Source organism: Vanacampus margaritifer, chromosome 2 (genome assembly GCF_051991255.1).
Source record: "Vanacampus margaritifer isolate UIUO_Vmar chromosome 2, RoL_Vmar_1.0, whole genome shotgun sequence".
NCBI classification, from domain to species: domain Eukaryota; kingdom Metazoa; phylum Chordata; class Actinopteri; order Syngnathiformes; family Syngnathidae; genus Vanacampus; species Vanacampus margaritifer.
In genome coordinates this window covers 55835224-55855265 of record NC_135433.1, presented here as the reverse complement: position 1 = coordinate 55855265, position 20042 = coordinate 55835224, and the positions used below count along the sequence as shown (strand labels likewise).

The 20042-nt window shown below is 37.5% G+C and overlaps 1 protein-coding gene across 8 annotated transcripts in view; it reads left to right on the top strand.

Moving 5' to 3' along the window:
- The window catches only part of LOC144042645 (oxysterol-binding protein-related protein 6-like), a 39495-nt gene extending 22279 nt beyond the window's left edge, over positions 1–17216 (top strand). For all 8 annotated transcript variants that reach the window (XM_077555495.1, XM_077555496.1, XM_077555497.1 and 5 more), the window contains 11 exons: positions 7405–7576; positions 8728–8799; positions 9114–9328; positions 10287–10424; positions 10496–10559; positions 10638–10716; positions 10972–11116; positions 11205–11355; positions 11435–11561; positions 16069–16191; positions 16327–17216. In XM_077555495.1, the coding sequence (XP_077411621.1) occupies positions 7405–7576; positions 8728–8799; positions 9114–9328; positions 10287–10424; positions 10496–10559; positions 10638–10716; positions 10972–11116; positions 11205–11355; positions 11435–11561; positions 16069–16191; positions 16327–16435 (1395 nt within the window). In that variant the 3' untranslated portion in view covers positions 16436–17216. The remainder of the gene's footprint in view (positions 1–7404; positions 7577–8727; positions 8800–9113; positions 9329–10286; positions 10425–10495; positions 10560–10637; positions 10717–10971; positions 11117–11204; positions 11356–11434; positions 11562–16068; positions 16192–16326) is intronic.
- Positions 17217–20042: the final 2826 nt, after the last annotated feature.

Below are 20042 nucleotides of genomic sequence, written 5' to 3'. Positions count from 1 at the left end.
CCATTTGCATGCCCTGGTGTACCATCCTGAAACTTGAGCAATCGCAGTGGTTTAACGGGATAGGTTCCACTTGGAACAGACCTTGCCATGGTGACCAAAGTACAAACCCTAATTGAAATAAAGTTGAGTCGTGTAAAAAATGATTAAATACACTGATTTGCAAATCCTTTCCAATCGGTATTCAATTCAATATACTACAAAGGCAAGGTATTTAATGTTTAAAGTGATGAACCTTTTTTAAAAAATGTAGTCATTAAATTAAAGTGAGACAGTAATACATTCCAAAAAAAAGCTGGGACCGTGGTAACGAAAAACTGGGAAAATTGAGGAATGCTAAAAACCCTCCAAAACAAACACCTGTTTGGAACATTGCACAGATGACTGTTAACTGGAAGCAAGTGAATGTCATGATTAAAAATTATTATAAAATGAGCATCCCGAAAAGTTCACTTGCAAGGATTACTACTACTTTCTAGTATTTTTAGGTAGTGTAACATTTTCAAAGTCCCTCATACTCGTGTGTGTGTGTGTGTGTACGTACAGTGCTGCTCAAATGTTTGTGAACCTCTTGGGCAATTTGGATTTTGTCATGACCTGGCCAGGAATTGAACCCACAACCTTCAAGTCTGAGGGTAGTCACTCTACCACTAGACCACTGAGCTGGTACTGAAAAATTAGCTTAGTAAATATAACAAAATTAAGCATATTACACTCATCTATTTTCATACTTGTATTTTTTTTTCCATTTATCGTATTACTAGATTTTGCAAAATCTTAAAATAAGAAAACTCATAAAAACCCTAGTTCAGGGTCTTTGAGGTTGGTTAGTTTGTTAAATGATGATATAATTTGTCATCTTTTGCATGTTCCAAAAATTGGAGATGAGACTTCTTTGTGACAAAAGCTCCTTCGAAGGATGATTTATTACGGAGATCTCCGGTCACACCAATTGAATATCACGTAAAAAGTGTGTCAATCCAAGAGTGCGTGCGCCTCCTTTTTTGCAGAATACAGCTTTTATAGAATCCAAATCAGTAGGAGAACACCTATTTCTCCTCCCATCATGAATAAGTAAAACAGATTGGTTCTCACACAATATGTTACATAATGGAATTTTTGTACAGAGTTCGCAGCTGTGTTCATCTTTTTAGACAAAATATACTCTCAGGGTACTTTTCGTACTTTTTTCCCAAAACAATATCTCACAAACAAATTGAACTGGATTTAGTGTGTGTGTGTGTGTGTGTGTGTGTGTGTGTGTGTGTACAGTGCTGCTCAAATGTTTGTGAACCTCTTGGGCAATTTGGATTTTTCCAATGGTTTCAACCAGATTTTGTTTTTCAATCTGAACCATTATATTTTATATGAAACAAGTGTAGGTTTAGTATTTCAATGTATTGTTCTTTTTTAAAAAAAATTTATTAATTGTTTAGTCAAAACAAAATTAAAAGGAGTTTTAGGTCAATTCATGTGGGTGCAAAAGTAAGTGAACCCTGAGCTGCTTTGCTTAAGACAAGCAGTCAAGTAGGATCAGGTAGGACAAATTGGTAGCTAAACTAACCACTTAAATGGACCAATGAAATGAGGGGTTTAGCAAAGAAATTGTGCATCACTGACTGAAACAGAGACAAAACCACATCACTTGAGTCTTACCCAGGTGAACCTAAACAGGTCAGTCATGCTGAGAGAAAGAGAAATCTCAGGGGACCTCAGGAAGTGGGTAGTGACAGCACTAAAAAAATATGAGCTTCATCATTCCACTGTGAAGCAGATCATCTGCAACGAGAGAAAACTGAAAATCACTACAATCTTCCCTAGAAGTGGACGACCTTCTAAAATATCAGCAAGACCCACAAGACAAATGATAATTCAGGTGAAAGCCAACCTGTGCATCACATCGAGGGATTTGCAGACCTCTTTTGCTGCATCTGGGACACGTGCAATGTGCATGATTCAACAATCAGAAGAAAAGTCAAATCGACAAGGCTTTCATAGAAGACTTGCTAGGTAGAAGTAGTCTATGCTCACAAAAAACAAAGCTGCCCATCTCAACTTTGCCAGTGAGTACCTGGACAACACTGAAGCTTTTTGGAAGTCCCTTCTGTGGACAGAAGAGTCCAAAATTTTACTGTTTGGTCACAACTAAAACAGTCAAGTTTGGTGAAAAGTCAACACTGCATAACAGCAAAAGAACCTTCTCCTTACAGTGAAGCAGGGTGGTGAGAATGTTAAGTTATGGGCTGGCTTTTCATCCTCAGGACCTGGACAACTCTACATAGTCCAGGGAAGCATGAATTCAGAGGAATATTGTGAAATCCTGGAACATAACCTGAAGCCGTCCTTTGTGAAGTTACAGCCTGGTAGACGATGGATCATGCAACGTGACAATAATCCGAAGCATTCCAGCAATACAATCAAGGAATGTTTGAAGAACAACAAGATTCATGTTCTGGATGTGCCCAGTTAAAATCCTGACTTATATTCTTTCAAAATACTGTGGACCTGAAGCGGGCAGTTTATACTAGACGCCCATCCAGCCTCTCCCAGTTGGCTGTATTTTGCAAGGAAGAGTGGCAAAAATTCCCCAAAGTATATGTGAAAGACTGATAAATCACTAAAGAAAGTGTTTGGATGAAGTTATCATTGCAAAGAGAGGTGCAATGTCCGATTAAGTGAGAGGTTCTTATACTTTTGCAGTTTTTCTTAAATCAACAACTTTTGTTTAATAATGAATGGCAATATTATCATTCTTTTTGTTCAATCCATTATTTCAATGTTAGCATTGTAGATTGGGGAATGACTAAACATTTAATAAGGTTATTTTAATATTTTAAACAAAATATCTGACCATGCCTGCAGGGTTCACAAACTTTTGAGCAGCACTGTATATATACGCTAATATCCTTACACATCCAAAAGTTGACACTATCTGCATGCACACTAAAAAAGAGCCCATCCCTTTCCGTCAGTTTGTCTGAGCTATTGAGGTGCAGCATGAAACTGCTAAGCCAGTTTGGCCTGTTTTTAATTTTTTTTCTGGCAGGGAAGCACCAGTCATCACAGTTGTTTCCTTTTTCCGTAACCTGGTCAAGCACTCAATTCTTTAATCACAAAGATACACAGAGTGGGCAGTTTTTTGTGGCTTTATTCAGCTGTTTGCTCCTCACCCTTCCTGCTAGGTTTTCCATAGGTTTTCTTCTGGGCTTGCTAATGCTATTTCTTTCATGCCAGAGTTTATGCATAGCTGTTTTTTGACCAGCAACTGGTATTTATTCCGAGATTGTACTTTCATTATTGCATGTTGTTGAGATGTCAAATGTGACTGGCAGCCATGAAGATTTCCAGCCCATTTAGCTGAAAAAAGGCAAGCATAAACTCTGTTTCATGTTTAACCTTCCATCACTGAATGTCACGGTTACACCTTTCAATCTTACTGGGAGCAGCATGCTACACAGCCAATAAGCTCTTTAAGTTGCCTGGAATGTTCATTCAAAATGATTTTACATATTTATACATATATTGTGTATTGGTAATTGTAAAGGTGCTTTCCACTGATCACCACAAGTTCAGCTTGTTTTGGGTAGCTGTTGAGAAATGTTGATTCTGATGGTACTGTATAGTGCCATGAAAAAGTATTTGCTCTATTCTCAAATTATTATTTTTGCACACTTAAACCCTACTTCAATGTTCAAGATCATCAAAAAATATAACTATCAGACAAAGAAAGGCCAAGTAAACAAAATGCAGTTTTTAAATTGTGATTTATTTTATTAAGGAAAAAAACTATTCAATGAAACTTGGCCTTGTGTGGAAAATTGATTTGCCCCCCAACCTAATAACTGGTTGGGTCACCCTCAGCAACAACTGAAATAAAGCGTTTTCTGTAACTGGCAATGAGTGTTTCGCAACTCTGTGGACATATTTTGGCCTACTCTTCTTTGCTGAATTGCTTCATTTCGGCAACACTGCAGTGTTTTTGATCATGAGCTGCATTTTTTTTATAATCATGCATATTCACTCCAAAATATTATTATTATTTTTTCTTTCTAAAGCCATTCAGCAGTTGACTTGTTGGTGTGGTTCGGATCATCGTCCTGTTGCTGTAGAACCCAAGTGCACTTCAGTTTGGGGTCACAAATGGATGGCTGAACATTGTACCTCCGGATTTTCAAGTCAAGAGCAGAATTTGTGGTTTTGTTTAAAATTTATGGTTTCTTAAAACAGCAAGTTGTCCATGTCCTGAAGAAGAGAAGCAGCCTCAGACAGTCATACTACTATTACCACCACCAACATGTTTGACTGTTGGCGTTGGTCTGACACACACACACACCTTCCAAATACTTCAACTTTCATCTCATTGGTCCATAGAATTTCTCCCCAAAGTATTGTGAATCGTTGCTTTTTCAACAACAACAAAAAGCAATATTGTTTTTGTTCAGCAGTGGTTTTCACCTTAGAACTCTGTTGTGGATGTCATTTTTGTCCAGTCTCTGCCTTATTTTTGAGTCATGAACTCTGACCTTACCTGAGGCAAGGGAGGCCTGCAGTTCTTTAGATTTTATCCTGGGTCCTTTTGTGACTTCCTGGATGAGTCGTCACTGTTCTTGGGGTAATTTTTGGAGGCTGGCCAATAGCTGGGAAGGTTCACTACTATTGCATGTGTTCTCAATTTTGGTATAACCATAGCTTGCTCGAGGCCTTCATCTTTTGGAATTACTCTACCAGACTGATGGATTAAACTGTTCTTGTATTTCTTTGGCTCACTGCATTCTGTTGAACTTTTTTCAGATCTTTTGACCAACTTAATTTTGTCAGACAGGTTCTTTATAAGTGATTTCTTGATTGAAGATGTCTGGAGCTAATCAAGCTTGCGTGTGGTCGGTCAAAATGAACTCAGCTGTCCCAAAAAAATGTGATTAGTCAGAGCTACAATAATTCAGGTTATAACAAGGGGGTCAAGTACTTTTGTACACAAGGCCAGGAAGCTTTGAATAGCATTTTTTCCCCTCAATGAACAAAATCACAATTTAAAAAATGCATTTTATGTTTACTTGTGTTACATTTGTCTCATATTCTGATTTGTTTGCTGATCTTTGAAATTAAAGTGGGTAAACGGCAAAAAAAATTAGGAAGTTTAGAGTAAGGCAAATACATTTTAATGGCACTGAATGGTAGGGTTTTTAGATCGTTTTTAATGTACTTTATAGTTAATATTTACTAGATGGGAATGGAATTGCTCGTAAATTGAATAGGAGAAACTATTGGTGATGGATACTCTCTACATAGAGCACACAATGGTCATATATTGTCAATGAGTTGCAAGCAGAAAGCCATCTCATCTCTTTCTCATGTGTCGGGGCTGTTCCTGTGTGTTAGTCTGACATACAGTCTCATCTGACCAAAGTCCATTCACTTTCCTTGTCCTCGGAATCTACTGAGGAATCCTTCTGCACTGTCCAAGCAGACCAGGTGTGTACACTGCCAGAGTTGTGCATGTGTCTGAAGGACAGTTTGTAATTTTATTTTTGCTATATTAATGCCAATAATCCATTCTTGTGTTCTCTATATAGTGACAAATTTCATGCCCAACTTTTTACAGATCTTTATACAGTATATACAAAGTACAAGAGTCTAATCTTTCTACCATTTTTTTCCTCATCGCACATCACTAATAGTTTTTCAGGGAATTGTTGCTGAGTATCTTTTATCTTAAAGTGAATATAGTTTACAGTGGTAAGTATTCAGCCTTCTCACAATCAGCTGGTTATGTGTGTGCACAGTATGTTGTTATAATCAGAGGTGCAAATAGCAATGTAATTCTGGTTCTCAAAGGAGCACCAGAGGTTGTTGCTTGGCGTCCATTTTTTCCCTGACCCATCAACCTCACTGGCAGATTTATTTTTAGAGGAGGCCTATACTCTATTATTAATATATGTAGCCTACAGCAATATATTTGTGTTATTTAAATGTATTTACATTGTTTAATGTAGACTTTACCTAATTAAATAGATCTAACAAAATAAACATGATCTAAAGGTTTCTGCTCAGAACACAATTGTACAAAATGGAATGTGCAATAATTATATATAATACTAATTTCAAAACAAAGTGACACAATATTTAATAATTTACAAAATTAATTAATTTGGCCACATTGGTTAGTAAAGTTAGGTTAAGCCACATCTTAAAAAGAAATGCATACAAGTAAGATAGAAAGGCTTTTATATTTTCTTGTCTGTCCAACAAATCTAGAGAGGTGTTGGGCCTCAACTAAAGGCAGGTTTTGAAATGCAAAAGTAGAATATAGATCATTTTAAAGTTATTTTTTCTGTAAGACACTGAATAAGGCTGTCTAAACGTTACACACTTTGGAATAGTCTTGTTTTAGTATTTAGATCTTACACAATTTGCCTATTATTTCCAAAAGCATGTGTCTCCTGTTTCCATGCTGAGTGCCAAATTGTGTGGGGAAAAAATCTCCATATTGACAGATTTTGCCCTCAGAGTCAATATTTAGTATTGTAAGCTGCTCAAGTGTTTGGCTGTCATAGTTTTTCTGGTGTGGTTTGATCAGTTTAAGTGTAGAGAAACTGATAGTAAACTGATGCTTGATGACAATTGTGGTTAAAAAAAAAAAAAACTAAAAAAACACCATAGGTAATTTTTGCATCACATAAAGATAACAGGATAACCTTGATATTTTTCTGCCATCTGCCACGTTTCATTAGTTTTGCAAAATTCTAATTGACGAACTTGGAAGTTAAACGTCAGCAACTTGTTCCACTTATTGCACACTTGAATGTGTCATCTGTCTCTGGCATTTGGTCCAAAGTGGTAGCGAGAGAAGAGGCATGCTTGTTTTATTTTCCAGTTGCTCCTGTTCCAAACAATGCCACAATATTGTTTCCCTGTCTCCACACTCTCAACTGTAAGAACCAGCTTGCACTCCTCTGAGGGACAACAAAGCTCAACTGAAGTGAGAAAGGCCCAATTCACTTCCTGAAGTGATTTCATTCAGTATATTCACTCGACGGATTGAATTAGAATTAAGTTTGAATGAGTTCTTGAACAAGACAATACTTCTCCAGCCTCCAGGGAAATTATTTGCTCTCAAATGCAGTCACACTTTTGAATCTGGTGTCTTAACCTTTTCAATAGGCATGCACACCTGGTTAAAATTTACCATCTGTTAATCATGACTGATACCATGTTGGAGTGATTCATTCCCTACGATGCAATCAAACACTTAATGTCCTAGAATTTGTTGTTTGTTGATCTTTCCCATGTTTTTTTTGTTTGTTTTTTTACCAACTCTGTCGTTTCAATATTCATTTATAGTAAACAACACCCTGTATTTCTAAATGCAGTTCTCAAAATCACCTTTTGTCGTTCTCTTCTGGGCAGAGGACACCATCTTTTAGTCACAGTCAACGTGCACCCTCAGTGGCTGATTCCATGTATTTTGATGCCAATGAAGTGATCATATGCGACACCTCCTCTGAAGCAGAGGCTTCGGATGAATCAGGACTGAGTGACATCACCACCACCAGCACATCCGAGCCTGACGAAGGACATGGTGAGTGTTTCCTATCCTTCCAAAGGGAATAACACAAATAACCACATACAGTGCCTGATGTTTTCGCTCTTTAGTTGGTGTGAATGCAGGGGCGTCAATCCCCGGTTGACATGTACATTATGATACGCCTGTCCTAATGTTATTCACTGTATTTTCTGTTTGTGATCATGTAATTGGTAAAATATCGATCGCCGCCCTTTGAAAAGTACTGATGTAGCAGCTCCATAATGTCACTATCTGACTGATTCAAAAACACGACTACTGTACACCAATTTAGAGCCAAAAAACACTTGGATTAGCCGCTCCCAGAAGGCAAAAATGAAATAATTAATCAATGGGTTGCTTAAGGTTACGTAATTCCTAAAGATCATATCCCACTGAGGGATGAATATTTGCAACACTACACTGTTTATTTCATATCAAGGTTCCCTGAAGATTGCAACTTTTCATAAATGTTTTCTAAACATTCTCTAAACCAATTTTAATGGTTTATCTTGTCGCTAGAAAGTTTTGAACAGTTAAAAATTTCGGTACGACAACAAAAACCATTAAAACTCTTAAGTCACTGGTTCTCAACCCCCGGGTCCTCAAGTACCCCTATCCAGCCTGTTTTCCATGTTTCTCTCAGCCAACACAGCTGAGGTTAGTGATCAGGCTTCATGCAGAGCTTGATGATCATTTGAATCAGCTGTGTTGGCTGTGGGAGACATGGAAAACAGGCTGGATAGGGGTACCTGGAGGCCCGCAGTTTAGAACCACTGCTCTAAGTGAACGTCCGGCGAACATTTGCAAAACTTGAACAAACCCTGATGGGAGCGCGCATTAACTACCTTCCCCAACACTTGCAAACATTCGCCCCTCAGTGGGTTATTGGCATATTTCAGAGACTCAGCTCCTCCTGAATAAGAAGTAACATGTTCAATATCAAAACAAAACCCAACGAAACCATTACAGCCTGTAATAAATTATTTAATAAATGTTGCTAATGAAATATATTTGGCATGAAATTATCATTTCGACTCTTGGCTGTTGTTTATCACATCGACAGAGAACCAATTTATTTGATCCAAGAGAGAAGTCAGAAAATCCAGAAAAACTTGAATAAGCAAAATACGTAAAAATTAAATACTTCTCACTTTTGTCTTCTTCAGCCAGTGCCAACCTCAAATACAGAGCCAGTCTAAGGAATGCAACTGATAAACCCACCCCGGTGTCTGACACAGGTATCATTGTTGCTAGTTTTGTCACATGAGTACACTAATGTACCTAAAGACCCACAATTGCCCTGAGTCACTTTAACTTGTTGTTTAACGCAGCTAAAGCAAGGGAAAACATTCTCACTGCCGTTAACTGTTAGTTATCTGTTTAAAGTAAATGATATCGTTTTAAGTTTTGCTTCTAAAGATAGGGATTGTCCATCACAAGACTTGGTGTCATTTTACACTGTTGTAGCGCTATAGAGACTAGAAATAAATTCACCTTATGTTTTGATTAAAAAAAATGAATGAGCATTGAGCATTGTGTTACTATGATCCAGGTCGTCGTACTTGCATCCCTGCCCCAGGAACGGACAACAGCCACATTGGCATCATGACCATCCTGTACAACAACATTGGCAAGGACCTTTCGAGGGTCTCCATGCCCGTGGCTCTCAATGAACCTCTGTCTTTGCTGCAGAGAGTGTCAGAAGAGCTGGAATACTCTGAGCTGCTTGACATTGCTAATCATACTGATGATCCATATGAGCGTATGGTGAGTCTGAAATCCATAATATAATTCCCGGATGGGCAACATAAACGCTAAAGTTTTTCATCAGTACTTCTGTGTAGCCACATACTGTAGGATAGGGGTGGGCAAACTCAGTTCTCAAGGGCCGGAGTCCTGCATGGTTTTGGAGGTATCCCTCTTCCAACATAAGATGATTCCAATCAACAGGATCATTGTCAGGCTTATGCATAGCTTGCTGTTGAGCTGCTCATATACCAACTGTGCTGGAGAAGAGAAACATCGAAAACATGCAGGACTCTGGCCTTCGAGGACCAAGTTTGCCCACAACTGCTGCTGTAGGACCAAGCACTTCCAAACTAGAATTATGATAAAAATGTTTTTTTATTTTGTGGACGAAATACAAGCATATGCGTGAAATACGTGCTTTTAATGTATTTCATTTTTAATAACACATTTCTCGATTACCATTTAAGGATGAGGAACTGTAGAACAAGAAACAAACATTAAGTGCAAGAATTAATTTTGTGCAATTTTGCACAAAAATCAACTCACTCAAAAATGTGATATTATTGAGGTACTATGTTTGTCTTCCAAATCCACTACAAACTATTAGGCCTACTCACGTTCTAGTATTGGGCAGTATAAGACTCAAGGTAAATGCAACTAAGCAATTTCTGCCATCTACACTCGCCCCTTGCAAATTTGCAGTTTGGCACCTATGGATTCACATATCCGCAGGTCCCCCCCCCCAAATATTTGTCCACGTTTTGTTTTTTTCTGGTATTTTTTTCCGTTTCCCTCTGTTTTTTGTGTAAAAGGCATATTGAATGTTAATCGGCATTTATTTAAGAATCTTTGGGGTTTTTATAAAAAATATATTTTTATTATTATTATTAATTAATCAAGTGGCTGGCTGCCAGTTACTGATCCCTGGTCCAAATCTACCACAGTTTTAAAATTATCTTTTATTCTGGGCAACCAGGTGTATGTTGCAGGGTTTTCTATTTCTGGATATGCCTGGGCATCATGGAGGAATCGCTACAAACCCTTCAATCCTATTCTTGGAGAAACATATGAGAATCACAGAGAAGACAGAGGCTTCCGCTATGTCAGTGAGCAGGTAACCTTCCTTTTAGGCGAGACTATACCACTACCGGTTTTGGAACATATCTAATGCTCTGTTGTCTTCAGGTTAGCCACCATCCTCCTATCTCTGCTTGCCATGCAGAGTCTGTTAACTTCACCTTCTGGCAAGGTAATGACGTGTGTGTGGCCAGTCTTCATTTCTTTCTTGGCTGTAATGGCATGTAATCAGTTATCATTTGTTTTCTAGCTCAAAGATGGAAGAACAAGTTTTGGGGGAAGTCAGTGGAGATCCTTTCAAGTGGACCTGTCAATGTTACCTTACCCAGGTGAGGGTAACTTCCTTACTATTTGCTAATTGGATAAAACGAATAAAATAATAAATAAAAACAAGTGACTGGAAACAAAGTAACATTTGGACACCTTGTGAAGTTAATGGATAGGTGGAGTGCAGAAGGCAGACTTTGCAAAATAAAAAATTACCAACCCCGAAAAAATTAAGAAGCAACTTGGAAGCCGAAAGAGCCACTTCTAAAGTTGTGAATGCTCAATTATCTCCAAGTGACCGAAGCAAATGCTTGTAGGTATGGTGATCACTATGAATGGAACAAGGCAGTTACTTGCATTCACAATGTGCTGAGTCAGCAACGCTGGTTGGAGCACTATGGTGAGGTGGTCATCAGAAACAAAGAGAGCGATGCCTGCACCTGCAAGATAACTTTTGTCAAGGTCAGGAAATCTATTTATTTTTTTTTTTTTATGGTGGTGGAGATGAATCTACAGTACCTTTTGGTAATTTCTTCCTCTTTGTGCGCAGTCTCGGTACTGGACCTCCGACGGCGGTAAAAATGGGGTTCAGGGTGTGGTTCTGGACCGGGCTGGAGAGGTTGTCCATCGTTTTGGAGGATTCTGGCACGAGGGCATCTTCTGTGACACACTACCCACCCCAAAATGCATTTGGAAGCCAAGTATTGTCTAATCCACACCGAGCACAAGGATTATTATTGCCTTTTGCCCTGACAGCTTGATTTAAATGTCCCTTTTCAGATGTGCAGCCTGATGACCACTTCCAGTACTATGGATTCTCGCGCTATGCCAGAGAGCTGAATGAATTTACACCTGAATTGAAAGCTGTCCTTCCACCAACAGACACACGTTTTAGACCAGACCAGAGGTAAAGTAGTCCAGCCAATTCCCACATTTCATACGGATGCAGTCGAGGATCACACATTTCAGAAAACCAACTGAAGCTCACGTACAAGAGTTTTATGTAAGTCGAGTATAGAGGTCGCATTTATGATTGCAGTGGCAGAAAAAACAAGCTGCATTTGCTCGTTTGCCACAGAAGATGGTGCTTGACTCATTTGCACAAATGCCAAATACAGACTAATGAGCTGTAGAGATGCAAAAATATTGAAATGTCACTGTGCAATATCTTCACAGTATTCCTAAAACTAGTAAAAACTAAAACACCCTCTGTAAAGTCACCAACCAACTACATTTAAATAAACAAACCAGAATGTAAAACTAAATAATGAAAATTGACACACTGGTAAATATTGAGAATAAATATGTATTAAAATGTAATCTGTATTTTGTCAACAATTGCAATGTACGCTGAAAAAATGTGGAGTGATATTTACTTGAAAAGGTTTAGTAAAGGTTGATGCATTCAGAAATTCTAAGTACATTTCACAAGGAGTTAAACTAGAATTTCGGATGTGAACAAACTTTACTAGATTTTTTCAAGTAAATATAAAAAAAAATTCAGTGTATATGGCTTCATATCAAGCATGCAACTGCCGTGTCTCAAATTATACATAGTGCAAAGTACTATGTAATTGTAGGAGAATAAACTTGAGTTTGCCACAATAACTGCGACATTAAACCGCCTGTTGCCAAGTCCGGTCATTCTTATGTATGTATATATAGAAATATCAAACCAGCATAATGAGGAAAAACAAACATGAATCACATTTCAACCATGGGGAATTGGCCAATGTCAATTATTTTGACAAAAAATTCTAAGTAAAAAAAAGAAAGAAAGTATTATCTATGCCAACTGCGTATAGAAAAAGGCAAAACAATCAAATGCTCTTCCTCTAGATGAGAGAAGGTACATATTAACCTGTAGGCCTACTTTTTGTTTATCATTTTGCTTAGTGGCGTGCCAAGATTTTTTCCAAAGTGAAATATGTGCTTTGTCACGATAATGGTTGGAAAACACGGTCTTAAAATATCCAGAATATTGCTTAACTAGTTCAGTGACCTTTCCTCTCATTAGCAATTTATTTTTGTGCTGTTACACAATGTTGTTTTTTTTCTTTAAAAAAGTTCTGAGAGACTATGGCAAAACATTAAATCACGATTGCTGAGTTGATAACAAAAGAGCAAGTGGATTTGATGATAGAACCAAATTCATTTAGCTGGGCCGTGATAAGTCAAGAGGTATACTGGCAGCGTCTATTACTTTCCACTGCATTATTGTGAGAATTTTTAAACCAAAGTACTGCTGCAATAATATATATATATTTTTTATAGCAAGTTACGTTAAAGTAGCTGTTTTAAACGTTTACCTAATTTGTCAACGCTAGCATAGCAATGCATCTTTAAAATCACTTCTAAATAATCTGGATAAAAATAATCTTTCAAAATCCAAACAAATGGCACACTGTGAAATGCTGATGAACAGGAAAGACTTGTCATGCGTTTTAAGTCCAAGTCAAAAAGTCTGTCAAATATCAAGTCAGTCAAGCCTTTCATAAGTTTTAGCCAAATTATTGGCCGTTCATATGGAACGGTGGAGCGTATTAAATGTGTCCTATTCTGGAGGCTGCTTTAAAATATTTGCGTATTTGAGCCCCCGAAACAAAAGCCACTTTCCGAATATTTTCGCGTTTTTACCCGCAAGCATTCTCATATATACGGGCCCTAAATTGAGAGTCCTTTGGCAATTGAAACCTAACTAAGCAACTTTATAAAGGAGAATAAATGAAAATCATGATGTTTAATCAGTAATTAGTCATTAGATATGTGTCAGTTGTAAATGAAATGTCTCTTAGCGTGGCTCTTTGAAGTGAATGGCAAGAGCCAACTCCTGCACTGCAAAAAGGACTGTAGAAAATTTAAGAAAAAAAAATAGTAAAATAAGAAAATTATTACTTCAAATAAGCAAAATTATCTGCCAACAGAACAAGAAAATTGTACTTAAATTTACCTATAAGATTTTGAAAAATAAGAAAATAATACTAGCCGCATATCAACCACTGCGGTCTTGAAAATAGTATTTTCAGACTAAAAACAAGTAATGTTGACTTTTTTCAAGCTGTAATAAATAGGACTATTTTCTTAAAATACATGAGTATTTTTTTTTACGCTTAGCTTAGCCTGAGTGTCAAGCAGGGAGGTAACAGGTCCCATTTTCTTTGTCATGACCTGGCCAGGAATTGAACCCACAACCTTCAAGTCTGAGGGTAGTCACTCTACCACTAGACCACTGAGCTGGTACTGAAAAATTAGCTTAGTAAATATAACAAAATTAAGCATATTGCACTCATCTATTTTCATACTTGTATTTTTTTTTCCATTTATCGTATTACTAGATTTTGCAAAATCTTAAAATAAGAAAACTCATAAAAACCCTAGTTCAGGGTCTTTGAGGTTGGTTAGTTTGTTAAATGATGATATAATTTGTCATCTTTTGCATGTTCCAAAAATTGGAGATGAGACTTCTTTGTGACAAAAGCTCCTTCGAAGGATGATTTATTACGGAGATCTCCGGTCACACCAATTGAATATCACGTAAAAAGTGTGTCAATCCAAGAGTGCGTGCGCCTCCTTTTTTGCAGAATACAGCTTTTATAGAATCCAAATCAGTAGGAGAACACACAACAGATTGGTTCTCACACAATATGTTACATAATGGAATTTTTGTACACAGTTCGCATTTGTGTTCATCTTTTTAGACAAAATATACTCTCAGGGTACTTTTCGTACTTTTTTCCCAAAACAATATCTCACAAACAAATTGAACTGGATTGTGTGTGTGTGTGTGTGTGTGTGTGTGTGTGTGTGTGTGTGTGTGTGTGTGTGTGTGTGTGTGTGTGTGTGTGTGTGTGTGTGTGTGTGTGTGTGTGTGTGTGTGTGTGTGTGTGTGTGTGTGTGTGTGTGTGTGTGTGTGTGTGTGTGTGCGCTCTCTCAAAGCAGAATCTGTTCTCACGAAGAGAATGTGTGTGCGCAAAACACTGAGAAGGAATTTTTAGACAAAAACAAGGTTAAGGTCAAATTATACCGAGTTCAACACTATTTCACCTACTCTACACATCTATAAAACATTTCAACATGGTTAATATATGAAATAAAGAATTAAAAATGTTAATAATGTATAACAGTCTTCCCTTTGGGCTTGAAAAAGCCCAGTAACTAAACATTTAAACATTTTTACCAAAGGATTCCAGCGGGATCTTCGTCGTCGCAATGGCAGGTGCAACAGTAGAATAAGAGAAAATGAAAACATTATTTTTTAGCAGGAGAGGAGGTCAGTCATATGTCAAAAACAATGTGATTCATTAAAATATTTTTTCAGTAAAATAAGCATATCATATGAAGAGTTCAACACTATTTCACCTACTCTACACATCTATAAAACATTTCAACATGGTTAATATGTGAAATAAAGAATTAAAAATGTTAATAATGTATAACAGTTAGTTGTCATCTTAATGTGGGAAATGCTTGTTTAAATCCTCACAGTACTTAAAACTGGCTGTTAGCACTCAATGCCATGAATGCTTGATCAAATAAGATAATTAAGTAATAAGTATCTTAGAATAAGCACAATGATCTTGCCTGACAATTTCATTTTAAGTAAAACATAACTTGTCAAATCAAAATAAGCAAATTTAGGTTAAATTTAAGAATTTATATCTTACTTAAGATTTTAGTTTTTGCAGTGTGATTGGGAGCGAGCTGATCAATATGTGTGACGTCATGTATGATAACCCACAGCAGATGGAACGGCAGTCACAGCTCATAGAGGAGGGAGAACGATGAGAGAGAAACAGAGCAATGATGAGAGACAACACAAACACTCTGTTAGGAATAGTTCAGAAAATGAGGAACAGGAGGGAAAAAAAAGACTTGTATCCGGACAAATGTAAACTTTTTTTGAGAACACAAAGGCAGACTGCAAGGAAAACAAATTGATATTGCTGGATGCTGACTGTATTATAGCAACATCTTTCTGATGTTTCTGCAAAACAGAGCAGATCTTTTCCGACAGAAGAAACCCAATCAGTTCTACTTGGTGCTTCGCTGTGCCATTCTAAACTAAACACAAATTGTGGATGCTGATTTTTTTCTTTTTGTTTTACATATATTTGTTGTGTTATGCTTGTTGTGATTGTGTTGTTTCACTTTAAATTTAGCTTTGTAGAAAAAAAGCAAAAGCTGAAATTATTAAAAGTTCAGTTGTTAAATAGTTTTTTATTTATTTTTAAAACTATGTAAATGAGCAATTAAAAAATTTAAATAAAATGTGTGGGTTTTTTTTGCATTCGTAAGCATAATTTTACATTATTTTTGATCAATTAAAGCAAAAACTACAGTACTTGTACAAGAGTACAGATATTTGTATTTAAATGCGAGTATAATTTTATAATGTCACTCAATCTTTCTATCAGGCTGTTGGAGGAAGGAAAGTTAGCAGAGGCGGACAAAAAGAAGGATGAGGTGGAGGAGAAACAAAGGGAGAGAAGGAAGGAGATGGCCAAGCAAGGGAAGGAGCACATTCCAAGGTTCTTCAGGTGAGAAGACCTTTGACACATCAAAATGCTACAAAAAAAAAGAAGTATTTCTTTATTTCTGGTCTTTAGTTTGCATAATGCAGTTGATGTTAAAATTGCATGATTTTTTTAATTTATTTATTTATTTATTTTCAGGAAAGAAGTCGATAAGGATGACCAAGAAGTGTGGCTATACAAGGGAAACTACTGGAATCTGCGTAAAGAACCAGGGTTTGCTAATACTGACAATCTCGACCTGTGGTAGGACGAATGCATTTGGCGAGGTTCTCGGCTATATGAAATGAATGAAATTGTAATTTGTTAATTGTACAAATTGATTTACACCCACCTAGAGCGTACAGGAATATATTAGAGAATGCTGCTACTGTCATGATGGAGAAGCTGAGGAAGATTGAAAGCATACATGAACCTTTGTTTTTTGGTTTTTATTCTTTCTTTCTTTTGACCACAGTGGTGAGGTGCCATCTGTAGAACAAATGAAGACATTTCTTAACAATGCCCGATGTTTTGAACCGACTTTGTTGCCTACCTCCTTAGATAATTCTTTGAGCACTGAAATTCCCTTGATTTAATGTTTACCTTTCATTCCATTTAGCAGTGCGGGTAAAAATATTGATATTTTCTATATGTGATGATGTATGCTACCAAAAATATTTATATTTCATCTTATAACATTTTTTGTTGAATCAAATTCTAAATGTTTAAATCATATTTCCTGTATTTTTTAGGCAGACAAAGTGTATGGGAAGTTTTACATATGGACTAGGGGTGTCCTGTTTTTTCTCCAGTAGGTCTCACTGGACTTGTTCCTACTAGATTCACACTATATTTTAACATAGTCACAATGTCATTTGTAAATGTAGCACTATTCTTTTCCTTTTCTCGTTCACTCCAAAGATTTATGTCCAAATTGATTTGAGAATGTTTTACATGACATTTCAGTCATAGCTTGTGAAGGAAAATACTGTCTAACCCCAGTCACATTTTTCTCCGACTGTTTAGCTTGTAATAAAATGTTGCAATAATCAGCTGCTTTACTTCTTGATTTTAATGAATTAAATGAATCTGTACTCCATCTCCAGCTCCACAATCACTTTGTTTAGGGTTATGTTTGTGTAACAATATTCCCCAGAGTTTGGCCTGTCACATTCCACAGCACACCACAGAAGTAGAAAGAAGAAAGTATAGGGGTGCCATGGTGACTCCCACCATGGAATCACCATGGCACCCCAATACTTTAATTTTAGTCTGACCGAAAAATCCATACAACTGAATTGGTGAGAGAGAGTTTAACCAGTACTAAGTTTTTCTCAGTCTTTGCATGTGTTCAGCACTTTAAACATATTTAATGTATTTAGCAACTAATCAATAAAATGACTTCATGTCTACACGCATGGTGACATGGTGGATATACTTCAAGCTAGCATGAATGACTCAAGCTTTAGCAATTGCTACAATTACCCAAGTAACAGTAACTGCACAATTAAACTTCATAACTTAATTTTCTCAGCTTCACTGCACACGTTCGTGTAAGTCAATGTATACATAAACTTGCAGGGCTTTATGTTTCAATCAACTTTATACATAAATGTATTTTGAGTTCTTAAAAAAAAATATATATATATCAACAACGTGCTGTACTTTTTTAATATGGATAGAATAGAAAACCTTCATTGTCTTTGTAAAATGCAGATGGTTGAAAACAAAATGGTGAATAATAATGACAAGTGACAGAATAAATTCTCTTACTGCTTGAGAGTTTCTCAATCCTAGTGACAGGAGCTTTCTAACGGAAGTGGCTTGCTGGGCACGACCGGCACCAAGCTGCGAGAAAGCAGAGAGGGAAAAGGAGCTTCTACTGCATGTGTTAGCAATGATGATGAAATTGTCTCATCAAATACATTTTTAGCTCTTTTGTACTTCTTGGTCACTGGGAACTGTGTTAAAACTCAGAGTTGAATCACTCACTATAGCAAACATTACTGGTATTTGACAGACGAGTAAATAAGTCTTTAAAAAAATAATAATATATAAATATAAATGCCATTTCAACATCAAATTACCAGCACCTAACTATTGACTATTTCTATTTACAACCCCTGAATATGAAATCATATATTTAATTAATGGTTTTATTTTTTCTTCAGTTGTTGTTTAGTACTTTGAAACATATTGACAGTGAAAACGTAACGTGACAAGTTTACTGTAAATGCTTTGTGTGGCCATGCATTTGGTCCATCAACTTGATATGATTTTTACATGTGTTTTGTGAATTTGGAGAAGGCGTTCGACCGTGTCCCTCGGTGAGTCCTGTGGGGGGTGCTTCGGGAGTACGGGATACCGAGCCCCCTGATACGGGCTGTTCGGTCCCTGTACGACCGGTGTCAGAGTTTGGTCCGCATTGCCGTTGAGGGGGTCCGGTTTGGTGGCCTCAACATTGCATCTCTGCTTTTTGTAGATGATGTGGCGCTGTTGGCTTCTTCAAGCCGTGATCTCCAACTCTCACTGGAGCGGTTCGCAGCCAAGTGTGAAGTGGTTGGGATGAAGATCAGCACCTCCAAATCCGAGGTCCTCAGTCGGAGAAGGGTGGAGTGCCCTCTCGGGGTGAGATCCTGCCCCAAGTGGAGGAGTTCAAGTATCTTGGGGTCTTGTTCGTGAGTGAGGGCCTACTATGCAGCGGGAGATCGATAGATTGGTGCAGCATCTGCAGTGATGCGGACTCTGTATCGGTCCGTTGTGGTGAAGGAGCTGAGCCAAAAGGCAAAGTTTTTGATTTACTGGTCGATCTACGTTCCTACCCTCACCTATGGTCACAAGCTGTGGGTCGTTACCGAAAGAACAAGATCCCGGATAAAGGCGGACAAAATGAGTTTCCTTTGCAGGGTATCCGGGATCTCCCTTAGAGATATCTGGACATCTGGTTTGGATGCCTCCTGGCATGTCCCCGGGAGGCCCCGGAGACGACCCAGGACACGCTGGAGAGACTGTCTCTCGGCTGGCCCGAGAACGCTTTGGGATCCTGCCGGAGAAGCTGGTTGAAGTGGCTGGGGAGAGAGAAGTCTGGGCTTACCTCCTAAAGCTGTTGCCCCCGTGACCCGACCCCGGATAAGCGGTAGTAAATGAATAGATGGAGTATTTGAAAATTCAAGGGCGGATTCTGAAAATGTCTTCCAATTCTAGAATGACCCTACTTCATAGCTCAATCTCAGTAGAACATTTTTTTTAAACTCTGCACGCCACAAATTTTAATTGTTTTGTCTCTGTATCACAGTCACAACGTTGGAATGTGTTTTTGTCTCACAAGACCTACAAATGCCTCATGCAACTACATGCACACGGTGGTGACTGGTATTTAGTCAGAGACTCCTGGCAGTCACTTTGAATCACTGATTTCAATCCGCAACAAATCGAAAACTGCACATTTAGAATACTTCATGACACGTCATAGATATTTATTTTAATGCTTACAAAGGGTAGAATCTTAAAATGCAATGCTAATGAAACTGAGCCAAACTGTTATATTTTTGCACAGATTTATCCATTGTGACAAAGCACAGATTAAATGATTCACTTTGACAGCAGTTTTAATTGTGATAGAGAAAAAATAATGCAGTTTCATTAATATTGTAGGTTTCTCTACTCGAGCAGCATTGACCATGTTTCTCTACAATTGACTAAATCCTAATCTAAAAACGTGAAGGCAATGATTTATGTGTTAATGTCAACCTTTAACTGAACACAGCACAAAGACAAGTTGTTGTGTTCCAATGCAATTTCTTTTGGAAATATACAATTGTTCTGAATGCAATAATAGTGGATATGGCCACAAATATCACTGTCAAATGACCTAC